Consider the following 27476-nt stretch of genomic DNA (forward strand, 5'->3'; position numbering starts at 1 on the left):
TACTTTTGACCACACAGTGTGTATCAGCTGAAAAGCAGCAGCTTCGGATCAGTCGCGTTTCCACTGGAATTCAATCTAAAATATTACTTTTGATTTTTATTATATGAAATATTTCATAATATATATTTGATATTATTACAGACAACTAATCAGATTTCACTTCCTGACAATGTCTGAGCCAATGATGTTTGCAGATTTAGAACTCGGCCACGCCCACTGATTTGTGACCTGTGCTTGTACCTGTAGAGTTCTTTCACGCGCTCCGGTCGGAAGTTAATGTTGGGCGCGTGAGTTTTTCTCCACTTTCCGCTCGTGCACATCGACGTTCCTTTCGCCGTTATAAATCTATCGCGCGCGAGCTTCAACCCCGTTTTTGTCCCGGATTTAGCGGATTTTTACCCAAAGGTGAGATACAGTGAAATGTAGCAGCTGAGCTGCTCGGGGAACAGCTAGTGGACATTCTGGAGTCATGAACCTCTGCATTTTTCTTCCAGTGTCCTGATTCTTTACACCTCTGATCATGAAACCAGAGTCCAGACGGAGATCTTTAGGAGAACCTCCACACACTCCTGCTGCTGCTGCTGCTGGATCAAAGGTACAATTTATTCATGTCTCAACTTTCAGTGTGGTTTGCAGGGCAAAGATACATCATAATGTATTTTATAATTAAATAATAATAAATACCTTAACTTTAAGTGTATCACAATAAACTACTGTTTTATTTATTTATTTATTTATTAAAAAAAATCCTTTTACAAGGAAACACGAAATTTCTCCCCAAATCTTTAATCCAGAGGAGTCAATCTCAAATTCACAGTGGGCCAAAATTAAACACTGGGACGAAATCGCGGGCCAAACTCAGTATTTATTGAAAAGTGTTTTTGATGTGCATGCATAATTGTGCATGTTTTCCGTCTCTCCAGATGTGTAATGTTGAACCTTTTCATTTGGAAACAAACTTTAGTTTTGCTTAAACACTGAATCTGAAACAAACAAAGTTTAATATTATAAACACATGAGAAAATACATTTGAAATAAAACACATTAGTGGTATTAGTTTCTTATTACATCTCTCTCTCTCTCTCTCTCTCTCTCTCTCTCTCTCTCTCTCTCTCTCTCTCTCTCTCTCTCTCTCTCTCTCTCTCTCTATAGACTTTCTAATTCCATTTTAATGTAAACCTTTTACAGGGCAACAACACAACCAAAAATAATAATTTCCTTCAATTAAAAAAATATCTTTCAACTATTACCAGTCCATGCCTTGGAGTAGAAAAAGTGCATAAAGACACTGCGGTTCAGCAGCCGCATCTTGGAAATACACGGTTAAGCAGCCGCACTTTGTTTAGTGTTGCGCGTCTAATCGTGCACTTACGGTATGGGTGCTGGGAGCGGTCAAAATACATGGAAAGACGCTGCAGAAAGGCGTTTCCGTTATAAAAAAAGACTCAGTGCATTTTTATCATGTTCCACATTCAAACATTCATTAAACATTTTCTCTTATAGGTTTGCTCAGTCTTTTAAATAATTATTTTTTACAGTGTCCCTGTCTATTACTCTCTCAAATATTAACTTATTTTACTGTGGAGGTTTTGAGAAAAGTAAAGACAAAAATCACTCAATACCTCAGGTGCATTTTCAATCATGTTCCATATTCAAACATTCATAAAACATTTTTCTTTATAGGTTTGCTCAATCTTTCAAATTATTCTTATGTACAGTGTCCCTGTCTATTATTCTCTTAAATATTAACTTATTGTACTATGGAGTTTTTGAGAAAAGTAAAGGCAAAATCACTTTTTTTGGAAAGATTTCAGAAAAAATACATTCTTGTTTTGTCCGAACATATAAAAATTGGGATATGGATTTCACTTCATTACTATGTTTTTTTTTATTTTAAAACACAAATAAAAAGAGCGAATAATGAAAGGTTGCAATTGTGCAGAGACAAGTTTTATTTACAATCAAATATTCATCATGTACATCATCAGTGGCAGTTGAAACATTGCCAGAACTGTTCATTACCAATGACACTTCTGGGTATATCTACACATGTAGGATGATACCACTCTTGGCATTTAGAGCACTGGACCATGAGCTCATAGTAATGAGCTGTTCTGCAAACACAGTAAACAGGTATCGCACTCTCTCGACATTTCATGCCAAATGCGATACTGTTTTTTGTAAACGTAGCATACAGTTGTGCCCTTAGCCTGCTTTCATTAAATATGCATACCTCTGGTGGGTGACCCTTGCAAACAGCATATGCAAATGCTATTGCGAATAACCCACAATTGCTGTTATTTGATTGCTGCTGCACAGCTGGTTGCAAAACATCAAACTTGCCTGACTGCGGCCTCACCAACCAGGACAGTGTTTGTAGTGTCCCTGGGTCCAGAGGGGTGCACTTGCTGTCATACACAGAGAGCTGATTTTCATTACAAAACAAATTGCTGACTGTGATCCAGTGGCATTGCCGAATGTTCAATATTTGCAGAAACTTATTTTGTGGGGTTCCAACAATTCCACCATTTGGAATCGCACTAAAGGGCAGAACAGATTGAAACCCATCAATGTGCATATTGTCCTTTGCCATGAGGTAGCTGGCCAGGTCAATGATATCACAGGACAACCAGTAATCAGGGTGAAGTATTTGTTGCAGCATTTGTATTTTTGGTGGCCTGCATAGTCTTCGAGGAGCAATTGTTTCTGATGGACCTGCTTTATTCCAGATTGGCCCTTCGATTTTTGATTGTCTTCTCCTGATATTCTTCACTGGTTCTTTCTGAAGATACAGAAGATACAATTTATTTCTTAGATATTTTTGTGCCAGTTCAAATTTAAATTTGATGCAGTGTGAAGACAAAAAGTCAATCTTGTTTGTGATCTTAGTCTATTAAGTATCTTTATAATGAGGGACAGCAGTGTCAGTTCTACATTTTGGGACCTTCTAGAAGACCACATGATAAATGTGAGGGACCATGAGATTAAATGCAGTCATAATCATGCAATGATAAACCATTCTTTTAATTAATCAGCTGATTTTCCTTTGCCTTCAGACTGCTCAGGTGTTTTGGGCTACACTTATATTTGTTGTACTTCAGGACTATCATCTTTCCTCTCTGCCTGTGTTTTGTAATAGTGAAATTGAACATGCTCGTCTCCTGCCATATTGACACTGGATATACAAACATACAATTTCCAATCAATATATTCCTCCTTCTAAATAAGATGTGAAAGTTGATTCAAGAGATTGGAAGCCATGAATCTGCTATCATAACAACAAGACATCAGTTTACACATTCAGTAACACTTTAAAGTGATTACAGATTACAGTGATTGTTCCCAATATTTGTACCTCACCAGTTAGATTTTTTTACTATACATACATACATATATATATATAAAATGTATTTGTGTGTATATTTAAACCTGGATCACATCTTCTGGCTTTTTCTTTTTCTCTGGCACTTTTGGGGGTGCCTTTGAAGACTTCTCCGAACAAAAAACCACACACACACACACACACACACACACACACACACACACACACACACACACACACACACACACACACACAAAAACCCATTTTATTTAAAATAAATAAGAATTTAGTTTAAAAGCATATGCTTCTGCTCTTTTTTTTATTTTTTCAATTAAAATTGTTTAGTTGTTGTTGTTTGTTGTTGTTATTATTATTATTATTATTATTATTATTATTATTATTATTATTATTATTATTATTATTATACACTCCGAAAAATAATACCTTGTTTTTTACATCTTGGAATGGAAGAACCTTGACTAGTGGAGAAACATATAATCCTTTATGCCTCTGACGTCTCTTTTTCCACTGCTCCATTTCCACTCGAATGGACTAGAAGAGACACACATACATCACACAGGTTTCTTTTTTTTTTTATCTTTTAAATTTTTTTATGAAGTGTATCTTACAGCATCTTAGTTTATAGGACTGTGGTGAGACCTGAGATGTTGTATGGATTAGAGACAGTGGCATTGAGTAAAAGACAGGACGTGGAGCTGGAGGTAGCAGAGCTGAAGATGTTGAGGTTTTCATTTAGAGTGACGAGGATGGACAGGATTAGAAATGAGTTTATTAGAGGGACAGCGCATGTAGGACGTTTTGGAGACAAGGTGAGGGAGGCGAGATTGAGATGGTTTGGACATGTGCAGAGGAGGAACATGGGGTATATCAGTAGGAGAATGCTGAGAATGTAGCCATCTGGAAGGAGGGAAATAGTAAGAAGAAGGAGGAGGTTTATGTATGTGGTGAGAGAAGACATGCAGGTAGTTGGTGTGAAAGAGGCAGATGTAGAGGACAGAGAGGTATGGAGAAGGATGATCCCCTGTGGCGACCCCTAATGGGAGAAGCCAATAGAAGAAGAAGAAGAAGATATTACAGCATCTTGGTTTATATTTAGGGAACATTGAATTGCCAATATTTTTTAAAAGGTGAAAGTACAAACATATTTCATTACTCTCTTTTTTGTTTGTTCTGTGTCTTCAAATTCACGGAGCAGTGCATCGTGCATGCTCTGATAAATCTGGACAAAGTCATCCAATCTTGTCAATCTCCTTCTCTGGCACCTAATTTTTTTTAGGTCCCATTGACTTTTTTCCATTATTCCTTGTGTCTGATTGTCTTGTGTAAAGTTCTGAATTATGGACAACAAATTGTAGTTATTTAAGGCATTACATTTATGCATTTATGTAAAAAATAAAAAATAAAAAATTTATCAACAAGCTATTAAAATTAATCAGTTGAGTTTTTACCTGATTATTGGACTGACTGACTTTTTTATAAATCTGCCTGAAATGTTGGTAGGCTGAGCCTGTACCATGACGTCCAATATCACCTAAAGAATTACATTGTTTGTTTGTTTATTTTATTTTATTTTTGAATCAGTAGTAATGTTAGAAAACACTCCTATCAAAAAACCTACCTAGCAATAGGCCAGACCACAGAGTTGCGTGTGGAAGGAAGTACCTGGTCAAATTTTCAATGAATGTTGGGGCGTAATAGCTGTTTTCTTTCCCATTACGGTCAAGAGGTGCTTTCACTATTACCTTCTGGAAGTGGCTTTCAAGGGGTGTGTTTCCCACATCATTCTGAAAGGAAATGTTTTGTATTTAAACATTAATGTTTATGAAGCGAATTACGTTGTGTAGCTGAAGAAGCAAGACACAGGAATTAGTTATATATAAATATAATTATCTATCTATCTATCTATCTATCTATCTATCTATCTATCTATCTATCTATCTATCTATCTATCTATCTATCTATCTATCTATCTATCTATCTATCTATCTATCTATCTATCTATCTATCTATCTATCTATCTAATGTTTATTCATTCATTCATTTTTTCCCGCTTATCCGTAATTCGGGTCGCGGGGGCAGCAGTCTAAGCAGGCCCCCGCCTCCGACCGCTGCCCAATCCTCATAGCACCGTCCCTTACGGTCCCTCCTGCAGGTGGTGAGCCTACAGGAAGGCGGCCCCACGTCACTCCGACGTCACAGACCTTGATATTTCCCTCGTAAGGGCCCCCCTGGAGCATAGAGGGTTAAGGGCCTTGCTCAAGGGCCCAAGAGTGGCAGCTTGGCGATACCGGGGCTTTATCTAATGTATATAATGTATATTATTACTAAATTGTCTTTATGTGCATTAGCATAAATAATTAATATGTGCTATTAATAATAATATACATTATATCTAATGTATATAATGTATATTATTATTAATAGCACATATTAATTATTTATGCTAATGCACATAAAGACAATTTAGCAGGCACTTAATTTAAATCAAATTGTGGTTCAAGTAATACTTAGAAACATCATGCAAATGTTAGGGAATGTCTTTAAAACCTTCTTTTATGTTCTTGAATGTAAAGTTTGGACTTATGTACATGATGAAAACACACATGGTTGAAATGTCCTTTATAAAAATCCACTGCAGGTCAAGACAGAGATTCAACATAGCACATTGCTGCAAGAGTGTGTATTGTCAGCAGTCTACATATATAGCAATAACTGTTAATAACATTTTAATGACCTTGTAGTCTTCAGCAACAATGTTTTGTTCCTCAACTTCCAGTTTTCCTATTTGTTGCATCAGTGCTTGCAAGTTGTTATAGTGCTTAGCCACATTGTCTCCAGTGCATGGACTACAAAACAGGACTGTGGCACTGAGGAGCACCTCATCCATCTGCTTCAGATTTTCTGAACATGCAAGTAGCCCAAATGTGTGCATTGCAAGTTTGTAATGTTTTGGCACTCTAAAATGACAGCAATAAAAACAGAAATTGGTTATGTTTCAAATGCTTTATACATTAATCTCAGTTAAAAAAAAAATAAATACCTACTGTTTTTTGCACAGACACTTTGCATTTTTCATTATGTGGCTTAAGCATCTATGAAGGATGGGAAGATCAAACTTTTCTGCCTGGTATTGTCCACTGATTATTTTAAAGTACTTCTTCAGGAGATCCTCCAGACTTAGTTGGCAGAATGTAAAAGAAATAGAATTCAGAAGCACAAGGAAGCCATCACAAATGATCATAATTGGCCTTTTGACTGCCTTTTTCCCATACATTCTCATCATGTCTGTTTGGAAAGCCTGCAAGAAGTACATGACAGATGCTGTTGTGTGGTCACAAGTAAGCTAGGTTGCAATTGGAAGAGGAGATGCCCCCTTGGAAGGATTACGCACAACTAATTCATACACATAGTATGGTCGACTTGTGGAGCTTCCTTTCTGAATAATACTTCCTGTTGCATCCAGATAGACAATGTCTTCTTTGCGCCTTCTGTAAAACACTGACAGTGTTTTCTTAGACCATAGCATTATTGCTTTTGGGTGCATCATGACCCTCTGTAGGACTTCATTGTCTGATCCTTTCTTTTCATCAATTAATATTTGTAGACTTAAAAGTTCGTTTGAATGAGGTCTTTTCAGTTGTCTTTGGGTGCATGCAATGGTTTTCAAAACCTCTTTTGTTGGTGCTTCATCCCTGCACCCAGACTGTACCACCATCTCTGGGATTTTTTGCATGGATTTGAAATATACAGTGAGGAAAATAAGTATTTGAACACCTGTCTATCAGCTAGAATTCTGACCCTCAAAGACCTGTTAGTCTGCCTTTAAAATGTCCACCTCCACTACATTTATTATCCTAAATTAGATGCACTTGTTTGAGGTTGTTAGCTGCATAAAGACACCTGTCCACCCCATACAATCAGTAAGAATCCAACTACTAACATGGCCAAGACCAAAGAGCTGTCTAAAGACACTAGAGACAAAATTGTACACCTAAACAAGGCTGGAAAGGGCTACGGGGAAATTGCCAAGCAGCTTGGTGAAAAAAGGTCCACTGTTGAAGCAATCATTAGAAAATGGAAGAAGCTAAACATGACTGTCAATCTCCCTCGGACTGGGGCTCAATGCAAGAGCTCACCTCGTGGGTCCTCAATGATCCTAAGGAAGGTGAGAAATCAGCCCAGAACTACACGGGAGGAGCTGGTCAATGACCTAAAAAGAGCTGGGACCACCGTTTCCAAGGTTACTGTTGGTAATACACTAAGACGTCATGGTTTGAAATCATGCATGGCACGGAAGGTTCCCCTGCTTAAACCAGCACATGTCCAGGCACATCTTAAGTTTGCCAATGACCATTTGGATGATCCAGATGAGTCATGGGAGAAAGTCATGTGGTCAGATAAGACCAAAATAGAACTTTTGGGTCATAATTCCACTAAACATGTTTGGAGGAAGAACAATGATGAGTACCATCCCAAGAACACCATCCCTACTGTGAAGCATGGGGGTGGCAGCATCATGCTTTGGGGGTGTTTTTCTGCACATGTGACAGAGCGACTGCACTGTATTAAGGAGAGGATGACCAGGGCCATGTATTGCGAGATTTTGGGGAACAACCTCCTTCCCTCAGTTAGAGCTTTGAAGATGGGTCGAGGCTGGGTCTTCCAACATGACAATGACCCGAAGCACACAGCCAGGATAACTAAGGAGTGGCTCTCTAGAAGCATATCAAGGTTCTGGCGTGGCCTAGCCAGTCTCCAAACCTAAACCCAATAGAGAATCTTTGGAGAGAGCTCAAACTCCGTGTTTCTCAGCGACAGGCCAGAAACCTGACTGATCTAGAGAAGATCTGTGTGGAGAAGTGGGCCAAAATCCATCCTGCAGTGTGTGCAACCCTGGTGAAAAACTACAGGAAACGTTTGACCTCTGTAATTGTAAACAAAGGCTACTGTACCAAATATTAACATTGACTTTCTTAGGTGTTCAAATACTTATTTGCAGCTGTATCACACAAAGAAATAGTTAAAAAAATCATACATTGTGATTTCTGTTTTTTTTTTTTAGATTATGTCTCTCACAGTGGACATGCACCTACAATGACAATTTCAGACCCCTCCATGATTTCTAAGTGGGAGAACTTGCAAAATAGCAGGGTGTTCAAATACTTATTTTCCTCACTGTACATTTCTGGGCAGTTTGCTTTCCAGAGTTTGTGCAATAGATAAACGTGCATCTGCACGCACTGGTCTCCTTTTCAGTTCAGTGGTACTGTGATAAACATCTCCTCCTGTGAATAGAACTGCTGCCTTCAGGGTGACCTCATCGGTCACTTCCACACTAACATTAATTGGGCAATTTTCAAATCGGCAGTAGCCCGTACATTCGAATAAAGGTGTGTTTTTTTTGTGACAGCAGGGTTTTCACACTGTGTCTTTTAAAACCAAAACTGCAGTATGGGTGAATTGACCGTATTCCCTTCGCAATCACGTTTGTCCACTGTAACCCTTGAAAACATCTTCCTTTCTGATGCTTTCTTAGCTCTTGCCATTCTTTCTTGTTAATAAAAAAGAACCATGGCTCTTGTGGCAAACTACATTTAAAGAATGTGTCCTTTTCCTCACTGCTTTCTGTAGACATGTAAGCTAATTCAGCCAAGTCAGGTTCCTAGTCATGATACTGTAACACAAAAACAATTCCAATTGTGATTTCTTATAAAAAAGTATATATGCATTATTATATAATTTGGCAATAAATGTTATTAATTTGATCAAATAATTTTTTTTATTTAGTTAGTTAGTTAGTTAGTTAGTTAGTTAGTTAGTAAATGTTGAACCTGTGTATAGAACCTTCTGCTGTATGTGATGATTTCACATTTCTCAGAGTGCACATTTTTGAGGCAAAGGTTTTAAATGACTTGAGTCCTTTTTTTTAATCATATAAATTTTTTTCCCTTTGCATATTTGTGTAATTGTCATCTTGTATTTCATATCAGACTGCTAGTTGTTTTGATGTTATAGAATATCTGAAATATTAAAGATAGACCTTACATTTAATATTATGCTAGTATATACTATACTACTATATTTCTATGAATATACAGTCTGTATAGAAATGAATGACTTCTCAAACCTAAAATAAACACATTTTGTTGCTTTTAAGCTGGAATTGAAAACAGACACAGTTTTTGTTGTATCCGGCTGTATTCACTCAGTTCAACCTATTACATTGCAATGAAAGATACTGTATAAAACCAAAAACACCGTTATAAATAAATAAATAAATAAATAACTGAGTTCTGACTGAAAAAAGTGAAATAGCATCGCCAACTTGTGTTTGGTTTTGTTGTTTTTTTCCTTTTTTTTTAATTACAAACTTACTAACTTTGCACATCTAAACTTTGCACATTTTGTCCATTTTCTTTGCAGAACTGCCCAAGTTCAGTTCAATTTTATGGTGACCGTTTGTTGACTGCAGTCTTCAAATCATTGTACAGATTTTCGATTAATGTTGAGGCCAAATAATAACAATTTAATCTTATCTGATCATAAGACCTTTTTCCATGTGTCCTCTGAATCTTTACGGTGCATTTGACAAAGCTCATTTATGACTGCCTGATTTAGGTTACAAAACCTTTTGTACGAAGGGGTGATCCTTTTTCCAGCTCAGTGTTTCTTCTTTTTTTTGCAGTCATGTTGGTCTTCTATCTTTCATTTGGATGGTATAAGTTGCATTGAGTACAGCTTACTAAAACGTACAGCAGAGTATAGTACAGCTTACTAAAAGAAAAACTGTGTCTGTCTTTATTTCAGACTGCAAAGCAACACAATGTGATTCTTTTAAAGGGAAATTATTATTTTTATACCCAATTTTGTACTGAAGCAAATACCAAGATATTTTTTAAATATATATTTTATTTGACTACCTTTAGCTTCTGAAGATTTAGGCTTTTTTTCAGAACAAGGACTGTTACCCTTTAAAAATGTTGTCAAATTTTCCCAAGAGCCCTGAAAGTAGACATTATCAACAACACAAAGTAAACCCTTAATAATAACTAAACATGGAACATGCTAATTTTATCTTTTACTTCATAATATAGACAATTACCCTCTGATCAGGAAATGCTGATTTGCATTTAAGGTGTTGAATAAGTTTATCTTTTCAAAATAATATATTTAAATATTTAATGTCTTTCTGCATAAGTGGAGGCCAATTACTGTCTCCCACATTTCTCCTATCCTAAATCATTCCAAATGTGTAAATAATACACATAAAAGTGCAACACCATGCAATGCTAAACAGTTTCTATGTTATTTAATTTATTAATACTTAAAAAGTATACTCTATTGCATATTGAACAGCTAGTGCAGTTATAGTCATTCAAATATTTTTCAATAAGAAGACTGGACCTAATTTGTGTGTGTTGTATAATACAATGCACACTATTATTGTATAATATGCATTCTCTATCAATATCACTCTGGATAATTGTAGTGCATACTCTAACAATCATTTGAATATTTCACCTTGCACACAATGTGTCACAGTTACCATAACAACAACTTATGACAGACAAATTACCAAGGAGGAACTGTTTTCTCCAGAAGCTTTTTCCTCATCTCACTTTTGAGCTGCTCTTGTTCCCTGATGTTTCCTGGCGAAAAGTTAAGAATAAACTTGTTCATTTCGAAATATGATCATGATTAAAGTTATTTGACATTAAAAACTATATTTTTACAAACTTTAAAGTACATTAGTACCTTTTAACTTTAGTATTAATAGCATTTTTTTACAGAAGAGAAAATACCTTCCAAAGATGTGCAGCGGCTTTGCGAATTTTTAGCCGATTCAACAGTGTATTGGGTATTTCCAAATCTTTGCAGACGTCTCCCCATTAACCAGATTCATGATAAATACTGTTGTTATTCATATTGACACCAGGTATAGAACATTTTGAAATGCTTTGCAATATTTGGTCCAGGTTTATGGTTTAAGTGTCCTTGACTATAAAATGACATAGAACAATAGAAAAACAGGTTTTAGTTAAAAATAAATAAATAAATAAATAAATAAATAAATAAATAAATAAATAAAATAAAAAATAAATATATATATATATATATATATATATATATATATATATATATATATATATATATATATATAATGTATGTATGTATGTATGTATGTATGTATGTATGTATATTCCCTTGTGTATATACTTGCCTTTCCAAAAATGGTGAAGGTGCAGGTTCTGAAATAAACACACACAACCATACACAGACACACCCACGTTTAAACAAACCCTAGTTTCTGAACATTTATAAATACAAACTTATTTCCACTAAAATACAAAATAATAATATAATAATAATTTTAATAATAATAATAATGATTTATTATTATTATTAACACTGACATTCACTGCAGAAAATAGATCATGCATTTTGCCTCTCTTGTTTGAAAATTAGTTCAGAGATTGCTATTTTATAACTGGGCCACTAAATGACCCTAATCAGCGTTCAAGCCAAATGAATAAACTGAATCAAAAATGTTAAAGCTCAGTCCTTTTTGCATGCAGGTATGCTTTTATACATCTAAAATTTATTTTTGGCAAAACTTTTTTAAGCAGTTACATTTGTTTTGCTTTGGTTTGTATTTATTTTCAATTATTCAAGTCACTGTAGCTTCTCAATTTGCATTTTCCCTGACACTTTAAAAAAAGGTCAAACAATGAAAGTTGATTATGGTTTTTATATGGTTTTTACACAGTGTTCATAAGCTGTGGCAAAATGCTTGCGGGAGTGGGCTCATGGGGGTGCCCAGTTGTTGTGTATTCCACTTAATTTTTTACTAAAATAATCTTTGGTACTCCTCTAAGTCTATTTTTAACTTGCCATGGGGGGTCCCTGATACATTATGGGGGTCCCAGATCCCCCTAGCCCCCCTCAATTCAAGCACTGGTAACAGTCCTGCACAGGGCTCTACATAAAGGTGATTATATATATTACCAGCAACCACGCGAATAGTTAGATAAATCGCATTTTTTAACAAATATATATATATATATATATATATATATATATATATATATGTATATATATATATATATATATATATATATATATATATATATATATATATATATATATATATATATATATATATATATATATATATATACAGTGAGGAAATGAGTATTTGAACACCCTGCTATTTTGCAAGTTCTCCCACTTAGAAATCATGGAGGGGTCTGAAATTGTCATCGTAGGTGCATGTCCACTGTGAGAGACATAATCTAAAAAAAAAAATCCAGAAATCATAATGTATGATTTTTTAACTATTTATTTGTATGATACAGCTGCAAATAAGTATTTGAACACCTAAGAAAGTCAATGTTAATATTTGGTACAGTAGCCTTTGTTTGCAATTACAGAGGTCAAACATTTCCTGTACTTTTTCACCAGGTTTGCACACACTGCAGGAGGGATTTTGGCCCACTCCTCCACACAGATCTTCTCTAGATCAGTCAGGTTTCTGGCCTGTCGCTGAGAAACACGGAGTTTGAGCTCCCTCCAAAGATTCTCTACTGGGTTTAGGTCTGGAGACTGGCTAGGCCATGCCAGAACCTTGATATGCTTCATACAGAGCCACTCCTTGGTTATCCTGGCTGTGTGCTTCGGGTCATTGTCATGTTGGAAGACCAAGCCTCGACCCATCTTCAATGCTCTAACTGATGGAAGGAGGTTGTTCCCCAAAATCTCGCAATACATGGCCCCGGTCATCCTCTCCTTAATACAGTGCAGTCGCCCTGTCCCATGTGCAGAAAACACCCCCAAAGCATGATGCTACCACCCCCATGCTTTACAGTAGGGATGGTGTTCTTGGGATGGTACTCATCATTCTTCTTCCTTTGAACACGTTTAGTGGAATTATGACCCAAAAGTTCTATTTTGGTCTCATCTGACCACATGACTTTCTCTTATGACTCCTCTGGATCATCCAAATGGTCATTGGCAAACTTAAGACGTGCCTGGACATGTGCTGGTTTAAGCAGGGGAACCTTCCGTGCCATGCAGGATTTTAAACCATGACGTCTTAGTGTATTACCAACAGTAACCTTGGAAACGGTGGTCCCAGCTCTTTTCAGGTCATTGACCAGCTCCTCCCGTGTAGTTCTGGGCTGATTTCTCACCTTCCTTAGGATCATTGAGACCCCACGAGGTGAGATCTTGCATGGAGCCCCAGTCCGAGGGAGATTGACAGTCATGTTTAGCTTCTTCTACTTTCTAATGATTGCTCCAACAGTGGACCATTTTTCACCAAGCTGCTTGGCAATTTCCCCGTAGCCCTTTCCAGCCTTGTGGAGGTGTACAATTTTGTCTCTAGTGTCTTTGGTCTTGGCCATGTTAGTAGTTGAAAACTTACTGATTGTATGGGGTGGACAGGTGTCTTTATGCAGCTAACGACCTCAAACAGGTGCATCTAATTTAGGATAATAAATGTAGTGGAGGTGGACATTTTAAAGGCAGACTAACAGGTCTTTGAGGGTCAGAATTCTAGCTGATAGACAGGTGTTCAAATACTTATTTGCAGCTGTATCATACAAATAAATAGTTTAAAAATCATACATTGTGATTTCTGGATTTTTTTTTTTAGATTATGTCTCTCACAGTGGACATGCACCTACGATGACAATTTCAGACCCCTCCCTGATTTCTAAGTGGGAGAACTTGCAAAATAGCAGGGTGTTCAAATACTTATTTTCCTCACTGTATATATAGGTTGTAATAGCGTATTTTTCTTAATTAAATAGCAAATTACCTTGGTAAAAATCAACACATACCTGTGCCTAAGATTACTCATCCTTTATCCTGAATGTTGTCAACCTTTCCATGCAAAGAAATGCTAATCGATGCTTTAATGGCTCCACATCGTCACAAAAAAGATTTACAGCATGTGAAAGCCTATCACTGTATTAGAATAGTGACTAACTGCCCAATGAAAGCGAACTTTTGTCAACTGTGATTGACTCAATGGTTCCATAAAATACATACGAAGTAAAAGTAACTTAAAAAACCAATACATAAACAAAAACAGGCTAGAAAAGTACAGAAAAGAAACGACTGCACTCCACTCATAGACAAAACACAGCAGAATTAATTATATATATATATAAAATCTAAATAAGAAATAGCTTTATTGCCAAGCACGATTGCAATTACAATGAATTTGTGTTGGTGACAGAAGCCTCCAGTTGCTCATTAAAAAATAAAGGAATGTGAAATAAAAAAAACGAATAAAAATAGTTAATGCACATTTTTGTAAAGATAAGTAAATAAATAAATTGTATTACTGCTCAGAAAAGTACAGATAAAAGTGATATTGGACATTATTTATTTTATTGAACAATGGGGAAAGCATTTAATGGTTCATGAGATTAACAGAGGTAAATATAATATGTACATTTCAAACAAATGGTAAAAAAGCTAGTAAAATTAAAGAAAAGAGGACAAAAAGAAGTCTGGAAAGTTATATTTGATGACATCTAGAAGAAAATATCGACCTGGTTAAACTTATTAATAGCTTGCAGCCTGTTAAATACCGAAATTCAGAACACATAACTTATCTTGTTTGTTAAAAAATACATATTATTTCATAAATAGTAATATAATAATGTTACTATAATAATATTATTATAATAATGTTGTTATTATTATAATAATAATACTAATAACATATAATATTATTATTGTTTCGGTGTGAGTAGTATAAACATATTTTTGGACAGGGTAAAAAAACCTTGTTACGTTTTTTGTTCAATTTCTTTCGATTAATTTATATATTTTGTCCAGAAAGCTTGTAATCTATTGCAGTCCTCATGCTTCTGCAGAACTCATTGGTGACATTCTGCCACAGACTCTATTGCAGCTTAGTCCTATAGTAGTTTAATGATAATTAAAATGCATTTTATTAGGCACCTTTCAAGACTCAATGACACCTTACAAGCACAGGATTGATTGATTGATTGATTGATTGATTGATTGATTGATTAATTGAATGCAACACAACCAACAATTTGTGATATTGATTATGATAAACAGACATTTGATAAAAAATAGAAATATGTAATTTCCAAACAATAAAACAAAAGCCTAATAGGATAATTTTAGGTGTGTGAATCAGTGCGCAGAAGAGAGTCAATAAATGTCCACAGGTGCTGAAGTCAAAGTAGATACTGTTGTGCAGTCTGGCGGATTCTTGATTGAGTTTGCTTAATCTTTAAAATGCCCAAGTTGTAATCTGGGGGAAAAAAGGCAAATTAAAAAAAATATATACACTTATTTCTGCATTTGAAAAAAGAGTACAGTAGAAAATCTTGAAAATTAATACACTAATTGACAGGGTAAATCTGAATGAGAAACATTTGAAAGATTGAGCAAACCTGTAAAGAAAAATGTTTTATGAGTGTTTGAATATGGACAGTGATTGAAAATGCAGCGATGCTTGGAGTAATTTTTGCTTTTACTTTTCTCCAAAACTCCACAGTAAAATGAGTTGGACTTTAAAGGAATAATAGACAGGGAGACCCTTAATAAGAATTATTTAAAAGATTGAGCAAACCTATAAAGAAAAATGTTTTATGAGTGTATGAATATGTGACATGATTGAAAATGCACCTGAGGTTTAGAGTGATTTTGCCTTTAGTTTTCTCAAAAACTCCACAGTAAAATAAGTTAATATTCAAGAGAATAATAGACAGGGACACTGTACATAAGAATAATTTGAAAGATTGAGCAAACCTATAAAGAAAAATGTTTAATGAATGTTTGAATGTGGAACATGATAAAAATGCACTGAGTCTTTTTTATAACAGAAACGCCTTTCTGAATTGTCTTTCCATGTATTTGACCGCTCCCAGCACCCATACCGTAAGTGCACGATTAAACGCGCAACACTAAACAAAGTGCGGCTGCTTAACCGTGTATTTCCAAGATGCGGCTGCTGAACCGCAGTGTAATGTTGAACCTTTTCATATGGAAACAAACTTTAGTTTTGCTTAAACATTGAATCTGAAACAAACAAAGTTTAATATTATATACAAATGAGAAAATACATTTGAAATAACACATCAGTGGTATTAGTTTCTTATTACATCTCTCTCTCTCTCTCTCTCTCTCTCTCTCTCTCTCTCTCTCTCTCTCTCTCTCTCTCTCTCTCTCTCTCTCTCTCTCTAGACTTTCTAATTCCATTGATGTAAACCTTTTACAGGGCAACAACACAATCAAAAATAATTATTTCCTTCAATTAAAAAAAAAAATCTTTCAACTATTAACAGTCCATGCCTTGGAGTAGAAAAAGTGCATAAAGACTGTGGTATCTGAAATTCAATCAGATTCCTGTAAGGTTAAAATGTTGGCCAGATGTTTCCATTTAAGGTTATGAAAGAGAAGGCCAAGTGTTTATGTTAGTGTCTGGACCAAGAGGATGTAGAGGATGTATGTAATGTTTTTGGAATCTGTACAAGTCGACTTATGGAACAAGGTTAAAGGTTACATGCTCCATGAAAGAGGAGTTCCTTATGCTTCGCATTACTCACCATCAGTGAGACTCCTGAGTGGGGTTTTGTTCATCTTCATTAAAGAGAACAGTTGCTCACAAAGATATGTGCTGCCAAACATAGAGAGCATTTAAGCAGCTTGGGCACGGAGTTGGAGCAGTGTGTCGGGGAGGAAACATGGAAACTGTGCAGCACACACAGAGTCGTACTTTGATTTGAGCGTGTCTCTACACTGGAGTTCAATCAGCTCCATTTGGAGGTTGGTTGCTGCGCTTTCCAAGTCAACCACAAACGGATTACTGAGCAGTTCAAATCTGCATTTCTGGGCTTCAAAGTCACTGGGTAACTTCAGCGCTGAGTTTTTCAGCGGCCTCGACTGACGCGCTAACGCACTAACAAAGCATTCTGGGATTTGTAGTATTAGCGGTGTATGCGCTATATACTGGCGGGCCGGCTGTAATACACACTTGATATGATCTCGTGGACCAAATATAATTACACCGCGGGCCAGAGTTTGACACCCATGCTTTAATCAATTGTCCTATTTGATCTGTTCTTCAGCTTTTTACTCAGTTAATATAGTAAACAATGTTTTATACCAACAGCTTTTACACATGCAACCAGTTAACAGATCAAATATTCACATGCGTATCCTAGTGATTTCCCAGAGGAAGTTTAGTTTTAAAGTAAAGTATTAAGTGGCGGACTGCAAGTTTGTTTAGTTTCTGCCTCGCACTTTTGAAAATTAGAACCATGTTTCCACTGTGTTGAGTACTAGTGTAGCCTGGAATCACAGTGTTGATGGACCGAAAGAGAACAGGTGGTCTTAGCCTAAAAGGCATCTATTATCAAAATAGGCCAACACAACTACATCTGCTCGAATACACCCCGTTTAATCAGAGCATAAGCCTGTAAAATAATGGAATAGCCAGAATAGAATAGAATAGCCTTTATTAGTCACATATACATTACAGCACAATGAAATGTTGTTCTTCGCATATCCCAGCTTGCTTGGAAGCTGGGGTCAGAGCGCAGGGTCGGCCATGATACGGCGCCCCTGGAGCACACAGAGGGTTAAGGGCCTTGCTCAAGGGCCCAAGAGTGGCAGCTTGGCAATACCGGGGCTTGAACCCCCGAACTTCCGATCAGTAATCCAGCGCCTTAACCACTGGAGCCACCACTCCCCCACAAAAGATTTGATCGAGGGATTACTTTCACTTGATCGCTCACCAGGGAGGGTTGACGCCAGACCAACCGAAGATCCGCGGCGCTGCGGTATCGTTACGTTTAGGCGGGATTCTGACTTAGAGGCGTTCAGTCATAATCCCACAGATGGTAGCTTCGCACCAGTGGCTCCTCAGCCAAGCACACGCACCAAATGTCTGAACCTGCCGTTCCTCTCTTACTGAGCAGGATTACTATTGCAACAACAGATCATCAGTAGGGTAAAACTAACCTGTCTCACGACGGTCTAAACCCAGCTCACGTTCCCTGTTAGTGAGTGAACAATTCAACGCTTGGTGAATTCTGCTTCACAATGATAGGAAGAGCCGACATCGAAGGGTTACATGTGATTATAACAGGAGACAACATACAGCGGGTAAAATAAGTATTGAAAACGTCACCATTTTTCGCAGTAAATATATTTCATAAGGTGCTATTGATATTGTTAGATTTGTATTATTTCCCATGTGATCAACGATGCCGTGGTGTGTTTTCTGATCAGGGAAGAATCACAGCACGCAGAATGGTGCAAATGTTGTTCTTCAGTTTATTGCAGATAACAGACAAGTGTATATACACACTGGAATAACCCTGAGCTAAAGCTGTTCTTGATTTGGTAAGAAGACAAAGTAACTGGAGATGTGTGAGTCCAGATAAAGACTTCCATAAAGATAATATAGGAATGTGTTTAGAGAACCAGTGTGAGAACCATCTTAACACTAATAGACATGAAATCCAGACATACAAAGATATCAAACCATTTAGAACATTCAGAAGTTTAGAAATCCTTCTGTAACCAATGCAATCAGTATGTTTGTAAGGATGCAAAGGTCTTGAGAGAGCTCTTCGCTTTTACCCATCATGAGATGTTTCTTGTGTGACACCTTGGTAATGGGACACCTTTATACAGGCCATCAGTTGGGACTGAAGCAGCTGATATTGATTTACAATGACAACAGGCAGGGTTGCTTTCTAATTTCTGATTGATATCTACTGCTGTCTTGGCTTTTCATTCATTTTTGCACCTCCCTGTCTTCATGTGTTCAATATGTGTTCAAAATGTGTTTTCTTGTGTGTGTGTTGTTTCACGACATTAGACAACTTCATTTATGGACATGTATGGTTTGATTCCTTTGTATGTGTGGATTGCATGGGTTGTTACCAACATCTGATAAAGATTTCATGTCACTAGCACCTTTACAAATATATTTACTGAGAAAAATGTTGACATGTTCAATACTTATTTTACCCGCTGTATTTATGTATGTGTGTGTGTCTGTGTGTGTGTGTGTGTGTGTGTGTGTGTGTGTGTGTGTGCGTGTGTGTGTGTGTGTGTGTGCGCGTGTGTACACTGGCATGTAGGGGAGATAGTTGTTGGAGAATTGAGTGCAGCTGGTGATGGAGAAAAAGGTGAATTAACGTTAGCACTAGCAGAGCTGTTCAGCTCCTTGCTTCTTGAGATTAATGGCTTCTGATCATGAATTCTCCTCCTGTCCAATGAAATGTCCGGCCATCAGAATGCATGCAGTCTGTCTGAATTGCTGTACATTAATATGAATGCAGTCTGTATGAATAGCCAAACATGTATAACAAGAGTCTAGTGGACCCAGGAGTCTAGCAGGGGGAGGGAGAAAAGGACCTGCATTAAAAACGATGTACAGTAAAACCCAGAGTGACTTATTTCCTTCTTCTTCATTCGGCTTCTTCTATAAGGGGTCGCCACAGCGGATCATCTGTCTCCATACCCCCTGCCCTCTACATCTGCCTCTTTCCATCCTCAGCATTCTCTTACTAATATACCCCATTTCCATGAAACTATACTGCTGCTCACAGATGGTCACCTCTTCTCTCAGCCTGGCTTCCACTACTCTTTCCCATGACTTCATGGTGTGACTGATCAACTTAATTCCCCTGTATTTACTGCAAGTCTGCACATCTCCCTTATTCTTAAAGATCAGTACCAGCACACTCCTTCTCCATTCCTCAGGCATCTTCTCACCATCCATTCTTATACGTCACTCTATGATCCTCCTTCTTCTTAAAATACGTGTTTACCACTGCCATTTTCCTCTTTTTAGCAAAAATCTACCACCATCTGCCCTTCCACATTCCTCTCCTTAATTCCATACCTACCATCACCTCCTCATCCCATCTGTACCCTTCACCTACATGCCCTTTAAAGTCTGCCCCAATCACCAATCTTTCATTTCTAGGATTACAGTCCACCACTTCATCTAACTCACTCCAGAATTTTTCCTTCTCCTCCATCTCAAGCCCACCTGTGGAGCATAAACACTGATGATATGTATCATCTCCCCTTCAACTTTCAGCTTCACCTTCATCACCCTATCAGAAGCTCTCTTCACCTCCACTACACTCTTACTGTACTCTTTCTTCAGAATCTTCCCTACACCATTTCTCCTTCTATCCACACCATGATAGAACAGTTTAAACACCTCCAATGTTCCTGGTCTTATTCACTTTCCATTTGGTCTTCTAAACACACATATCTACCTTTCTCCTCTCCATCATATCAGCTCCCTCTGTTCCTTTACCAGTCATAGTACCATCATAGTACCAACCCGAACCTCCACTCTCCTCCACTTCTTTTGCCGCTGCCTCTGTAGACGTCGTCCTCCTCTCCTTCTCCTCCTTCGGCCAACCGTAGCCCAATTTCCACCGGTACCCTGTTGGCTTACGATACCTGTGATGGTCGTTGGTAACCCAGGCCTCGACCGATCCGGTATGAAATTCTTATTCGTGATCTGCATGTTTGATTTGGCACATGTTTTACACTGGATGTCCTTCATAACGCAACCCTCCACATGTATCCGGGGTTGAGACCAGAGTGCACTGACTTGTGAAACACTAATGGCTGGGTCAGAGTATCTTCTTTCCAAATGTAAATTGTGTATGTAGAACACTTTGGTCAGGAACTGTTCACATTTATATTTAGGTAGGTGATTTTCAGCTGAGAGTCTGAAAGTGGAGGTACATTTTAACAAGTTGATTAAAAATGCCCTCATAGGCCATTAGGAGGAAGTAGGTTGCTGCTTTTGACAGCCACAGATAATTACCTGCAGTCGTCATCAATGTATTGTTGTCCCAACCACAGGGATTTTCACACATCATTTGGAAGACAGCATGCAGATCAGCTCAGAAGGTACTGATTGTTTGCACCAGTCCAGATTTTTAACTTTGTCTAATGAGAGCTACTATTAGCAAATGTTCTGAATCAGAAATGTATTTTGCTAAATCCAAACATTGCTTGAACATAGTTTCAGGTAGCTTTGTGATCGTGGACTGAATCCTGTTAAGCTCTGATGTTATCACAAAAGCACAACAGGTTCCACAGTCTTTTTCTCTGTCTCCTGGAATTGAAAATAAGATGATATAATGCTGCCTGGTCTGGTACTGGGAAAACTCCTCCACTTGAAGACATAAATATCAGGGATTTTGGAAGATTTTATACAAGTATTAAATAGTTAACCCTTTAGGCCTCGTTGTTGCGTGAGCGCAACTAATAGCCCATTGTTCTCAGGTGTTGATATTTAGCAATAGATTAAATAAAAATGGAGAAGAGTAACCATGACTAACTATACATCATTCTAAAGCTTTAAGTCTCAAGCAGCGATTTCAGATCTCTGTTTTTCAATGGAAAACGTAGAACGAATGTATTTGCTGAATTTGTGTAAGCAGTACACAATGACAACATGCATAAAAAACCGCACTACTTACATTATTATATTTCCGAATTACTTTCACATAAAAAAAACGACATATTGCTGGTAAAAAAAACCAAATATGGCTGGTAGAATATAGTGTTTAAAAACAGTTGAGACCACAAAAAAATAAATAAATTAAAAATTAAAAGAGGCAGAATCTTGGGTGGAGTCTCTACTCTCTCTGCAAGTGTCATGTTTTTTTTATGTGCCGCCTTTCATTTCAAACCTTTTCTTTCCAGCCAGTAGCATTATGGAAACAAAATGATTGATGGAAAATGTAGCCAATAAGTGCAGGATTTTAAAGATATATGTGAGGATTTTATTCTCCATGTGTATGAGTCTTAGTTTTATTACAATTTACAAACTCTTACTGCCGGAAGTAACACGTGCATAGTGACAAACCAGGAAGTGATGCAGCTCTCAGGTCAACACAAACAGCTGTTTACAGCTCGTGCTAACTGTACTTTGTTTACAATAAAACAAAGAAAACAAGGGAAAATAATGGACAATCAAAAAAATTATCTGAGATTTGCAAAAAAAACAGCGATGTGGAAAATATTTTTGGGGGCGGAGTAACAACAGAGACTTGGAGATCTGCATGGAGATGCGATTTTACATCTGTAAGTTACAATATACAGTTATGTTCAAAATAATAGCAGTACAATGTGACTAACCAGATTAATCCAGGTTTTTAGTATATTTTTTTATTGCTACGTGACAAACAAGTTACTAGTAGGTGCAGTAGATTCTCAGAAAACAAACAAGACCCATCATTCATGATATGCACGCTCGTAAGGCTGTGCAATTGGGCAATTAGTTGAAAGGGGTTCAAAAAAATAGCAGTGTATGCCGTTGACTGTACAAACTCAAAACTATTTTGTACAAACATTTTTATTTTTAGGATTTAGCAATCCTGTGAATCACTAAACTAATATTTAGTTGTATGACCACAGTTTTTTAAAACTGCTTCACATCTGTGTGGCATGGAGTCAACCAACTTGTGGCACCTCTCAGCTGTTATTCCACTCCATGATTCTTTAACAACATTCCACAATTCATTTACATTTCTTGGTTTTGCTTCAAAAACAGCATTTTTAATTTCACCCCACAAGTTCTCGATTGGATTAAGGTCCGGGGATTGGGCCGGCCACTCCATAACATTAATTTTGTTGGTTTGGAACCAAGACTTTGCTCATTTACTAGTGTGTTTGGGGTCATTGTCTTGTTGAAACAACCATTTCAAGGGCATGTCCTCTTCAGCATAAGGCAACATGACCTCTTTAAGTATTTTGACATATGCAAACTGGTCCATGATCCCTGGTATGCGATAAATAGGCCCAACACCATAGTAGGAGAAACATGCCCATATCATGATGCTTGCACCACCATGCTTCACTGTCTTCACTGTGTAGTGTGGCTTGAATTCAGAGTTTGGGGGTCGTCTCACAAACTGTCACAAACCGTCACAAATTGTCCTTGGACCCAAAAAGAAAAATTTTACATCAGTCCACAAAATGTTCCTCCATTTCTCTTTAGGCCAGTTGATGTGTTCTTTGGCAAATTGTAACCTCTTCTGCACATGCCTTTTTTTTAACAGAGGGACTTTGTGGGGGATTCTTGAAAATAGATTAGCTTCACACAGACGTCTTCTAACTGTCACAGTACTTACAGGTAACTCCAGACTGTCTTTGATCATCCTGGAGTTGATCATTGGCTGAGCCTTTGCCATTCTGGTGATTCTTTGATCCATTTTGATGGTTGTCTTCCGTTTTCTTCCACATCGCTGTGGTTTTGCTTTACATTTTAAGGCATTGGAGATCATTTTAGCTGAACAGCCTATAATTTTTTGCACCTCTTTATAGGTTTTCCCCTCTCCAATCAACTTTTTAATCAAAGTACGTTGTTCTTTTGAACGACCCATTTTCCTCAGGCTTTCAAATGCATGTTCAACAAGTGCTGGCTTCATCCTTAAATAGGGGCCACCTGATACACACCTGTTTTTTCACAAAATTGATGACCTCAGTGATTGAATGCCACACTGCTTTTTTTTTTAACACACCCCTTTCAACTTATTGCCCAATTGCACAGCCTTACGAGCGTGCAAATCATGAATGATGGGTCTTGTTTATTTTCTGAGAATCTACTGCACCTACTGGTAACTTGTTTGTCACGTAGCAATAAAATATATACTAGAAACCTGGATTAATCTGGTTAGTCACATTGTACTGCTATTATATTGAACATAACTGTATCTCCCTTTATAGTTTTATACGACTTTATTGGTTTTATTGCCTGTTTGTTTTTATAGGATAAATGCTTGAAAAGTGTGTGTGTGTGTGTTGTTGAGATTGGAATGGCCAGACATCAATATGAATGGCCATGGCTGTAAAACAAGAGCTTGTCTGGCTACCTGGCCATCAATATGAATGCCAAATCAACATCAATAGCCCCAAACATGTAGAACAAAAGCTTTTTATGGTCTGCAGTTTATTAATATGCAGACTGTATGAATAGAGTATGAATGATCACCTGAGTTTAGCAGGTGTCTGTCAAACAGGGGGAGGGAGAAAAGGATCAGACATAGTCTCAGATAAATGTTTGTAGGAATCTCATTTGTTATGAACAATCTTGATAACATTTGAAATATAAACTCATGAGACATGTGGCTTTCAACCCAGTGCTGTTCTGGATTGCTCCAGGACTGATTTCATATATTTATATATATAAAAAAAAAAATAATGTTCAATGCAGGAAATGTATATTTATGGGAATTCATCATCTATAACTTAATCTTTTTAAACAATATCAACTTTGATGTTTAAAGCTCAAAGTGTCTTCTTTCCAAAGATATCTAAATTGTGTATGTGGCACATTTTTATCAGGAACTGTGAACATTTAAAGTTAGGTCGAGCATTTCAGCTGTGAGTTCTAAAATTTGGGCGGGGAGGGGCGAACCAGACATAGTCTCAAATAAATGTTTGTAGGAATCTAATTTTTATGATATCTTCATTCAATTTAAAATATAAACTCATGAGACATGTGGCTTTAACCCATTATTTTTCTGGATTGCTCCAGGACTGATTTCATGTATTTATATATGAAGGAATAAAAAAATTGAATATCTTTTTGAGCAATATCAACTGTGAATAATGGACAGTAAAGCTCAAAGTGTCTTCTTTTTAAAGATATTTAAATTGTGTATGTATCCCACTTTTATCAGGAACTGTTAACATTTAAAGTTTAGTTAGAGCATTTTCAGCTGTAAGTCCCAAAATCTGTGTTGAGGCCTAACAGGTTAAAGGTTTTCTAATAGGCCTCAAAATACCTCTCATTTATCTTGTTTCAAAGCATATCGGATTACTATAGCAGACATGTCTGATAACATGCAAGACCAAATCTAAAATTATTACACTATATTGAATCATTTTATATTGTTTTCCAGATGCACCACTGCTCAGATTGTGGGAAGAGTTTTACTAAAATTGCTGTTCTGAAAAGACACCAATGTATCCACACAGGAGAGAAGCTGTACCACTGTGAACAGTGTGGGAAGAGTTTTACTCAACAGAGTAATCTCAAATCACACCAGCGTGTCCACACAGGAGGGAAGCCCTATCACTGTGAACAGTGTGGAAAGAGTTTTACTGACTCGAGTAGTCTCAAATCACACCAGCGTATCCACACAGGAGAGAAGCCGTATCACTGTGAACAGTGTGGGAAGAGTTTTACTCAACAGAGTCATCTCAAATCACACCAGCGTATCCACACAGGAGAGAAGCCCTATCACTGTGAACAGTGTGGGAAGAGTTTTACTGACTCGAGTAATCTCAAATCACACCAGAGTATCCACACAGGAGTGAAGCCGTATCACTGTGAACAGTGTGGGAAGAGTTTTACTCAACAGTGTAATCTCAAATCACACCAGCGTATCCACACAGGAGAGAAGCCGTATCACTGTGATCAGTGTGGGAAGAGTTTTACTGACTCGAGTACTCTCAAATCACACCAGCGTATCCACACAGGAGTGAAGCCGTATTACTGTGAACAGTGTGGGAAGAGTTTTACTCAACAGATTAATCTCAAATCACACCAGCGTATCCACACAGGAGAGAAGCCGTATCACTGTGATCAGTGTGGGAAGAGTTTTACTGACTCGAGTACTCTCAAATCACACCAGCGTATCCACACAGGAGTGAAGCCGTATTACTGTGAACAGTGTGGGAAGAGTTTTACTAAACAGGATCATCTCAAATTACACCAGCGTATCCACACAGGACTGAAGCCGTATCACTGTGAACAGTGTGGGAAGAGTTTTACTCAACAGGGTCATCTCAGATTACACCAGCGTATCCACACAGGAGAGAAGCTGTATTACTGTGAACAGTGTGGTAAGAGTTTTACTCACCCGAGTACTCTCAAATCACACCAGAGTATCCACACAGGAGAGAAGCCGTATTACTGTGAACAGTGTGGACAGAGTTTTACTGACTCGAGTAGTCTCAAATCACACCAGAGTATCCACACAGGAGAGAAGCCGTATTACTGTGATCAGTGTGGGAAGAGTTTTACTCAACAGGGTCATCTCAAATCACACCAGCGTATCCACACAGGAGTGAAGCCGTATCACTGTGAACAGTGTGGGAAGAGTTTTACTCATCAGAGTCATCTCAAATCAAACCAGCGTATCCACAAAGGAGAGACGCCGTATCACTGTGAACAGTGTGGGAAGAGTTTTACTGACTCGAGTAGTCTCAAATCACACCAGCGTATCCACACAGGAGTGAAGCCGTATTACTGTGAACAGTGTGGGAAGAGTTTTACTAAACAGGATAATCTCAAATCACACCAGCGTATCCACACAGGAGATAAGCCGTATTACTGTGAACAGTGTGGAAAGAGTTTTACTGACTCGAGTAGTCTCAAATCACACCAGCGTATCCACACAGGAGTGAAGCTGTATCACTGTGAACAGTGTGGGAAGAGTTTTACTCATCAGAGTTATCTCAAATCACACCAGCGTGTCCACACAGGAGAGAAGCCGTATCACTGTGATCAGTGTGGGAAGAGTTTTAATCGTCAGAGTACTCTCAAATCACACCAGCGTGTCCACACAGGAGAGAAGCCGTATTACTGTGATCAGTGTGGGAAGTGTTTTAATCATCAGAGTAATCTCAAAAGACACCAGCGTATCCACACAGGACAGAAGCCGTAACAGTGTGGGAAGAGTTTTACTCAGCAGGGTAGTCTCAGAATACACCAGCGTATCCACACAGGAGTGAAGTCATATCCCTGTGAACAGTGTGGGAAGAGTTTTAGTGCTCGGACTGTCCTTCTCAGCCACCAGCAGAGTCATACAGGACAGAAGCTGTACCTCTGTGGACAGTGTGGACGGAGCTATGTTTATCAACACTCATTAACGAACCACAAGTGCTCTAACATACAACCATAAAACAAATCATCTTCTTAAATTTCTTATTTGAAGGGATGTAAAGGGAAATTGTACAGTAAATATCGGGGGAACTTTTAAATTGTAATGTTAATTTTAATTCGCTCTAACAAACTGGACACCTTTCCAAGCCATCAGAACATTGTTGGTCAATCTACAGTTACACTACAACGGCTTCCAAG

General features: G+C 37.6%; 3 protein-coding genes across 3 annotated transcripts in view; 2 read left to right on the top strand and 1 right to left on the bottom strand.

Annotated features, from left to right (window-relative positions):
• LOC310725219 (uncharacterized protein) overlaps window positions 1-27476 on the bottom strand; it is a 151218-nt gene that overhangs the window by 6021 nt on the left and 117721 nt on the right. The gene's annotated exons all lie outside the window — the stretch shown is intronic.
• On the top strand, window positions 251-27060 carry LOC310734114 (uncharacterized protein; the record flags this gene model as incomplete). The annotated part of the gene is made up of 4 exons (XM_083555773.1): window positions 251-405; window positions 495-595; window positions 25291-26362; window positions 26963-27060. Exons 2-4 carry the CDS (start codon window positions 521-523, stop codon window positions 27058-27060), a joined length of 1245 nt encoding a protein of 414 aa, XP_083411899.1. The 5' UTR covers window positions 251-405; window positions 495-520.
• On the top strand, window positions 21520-27469 carry LOC310734127 (uncharacterized protein; the record flags this gene model as incomplete). Its single annotated transcript, XM_083555778.1, has 2 exons — window positions 21520-21534; window positions 26485-27469. The coding sequence occupies 2 exons, from the start codon at window positions 21520-21522 to the stop codon at window positions 27058-27060; spliced, it is 591 nt and encodes a 196-aa protein (XP_083411904.1). The 3' UTR covers window positions 27061-27469.

Source organism: Silurus aristotelis (genome assembly GCF_946808225.1).
Source record: "Silurus aristotelis genome assembly, chromosome: 1".
NCBI lineage: Eukaryota > Metazoa > Chordata > Actinopteri > Siluriformes > Siluridae > Silurus > Silurus aristotelis.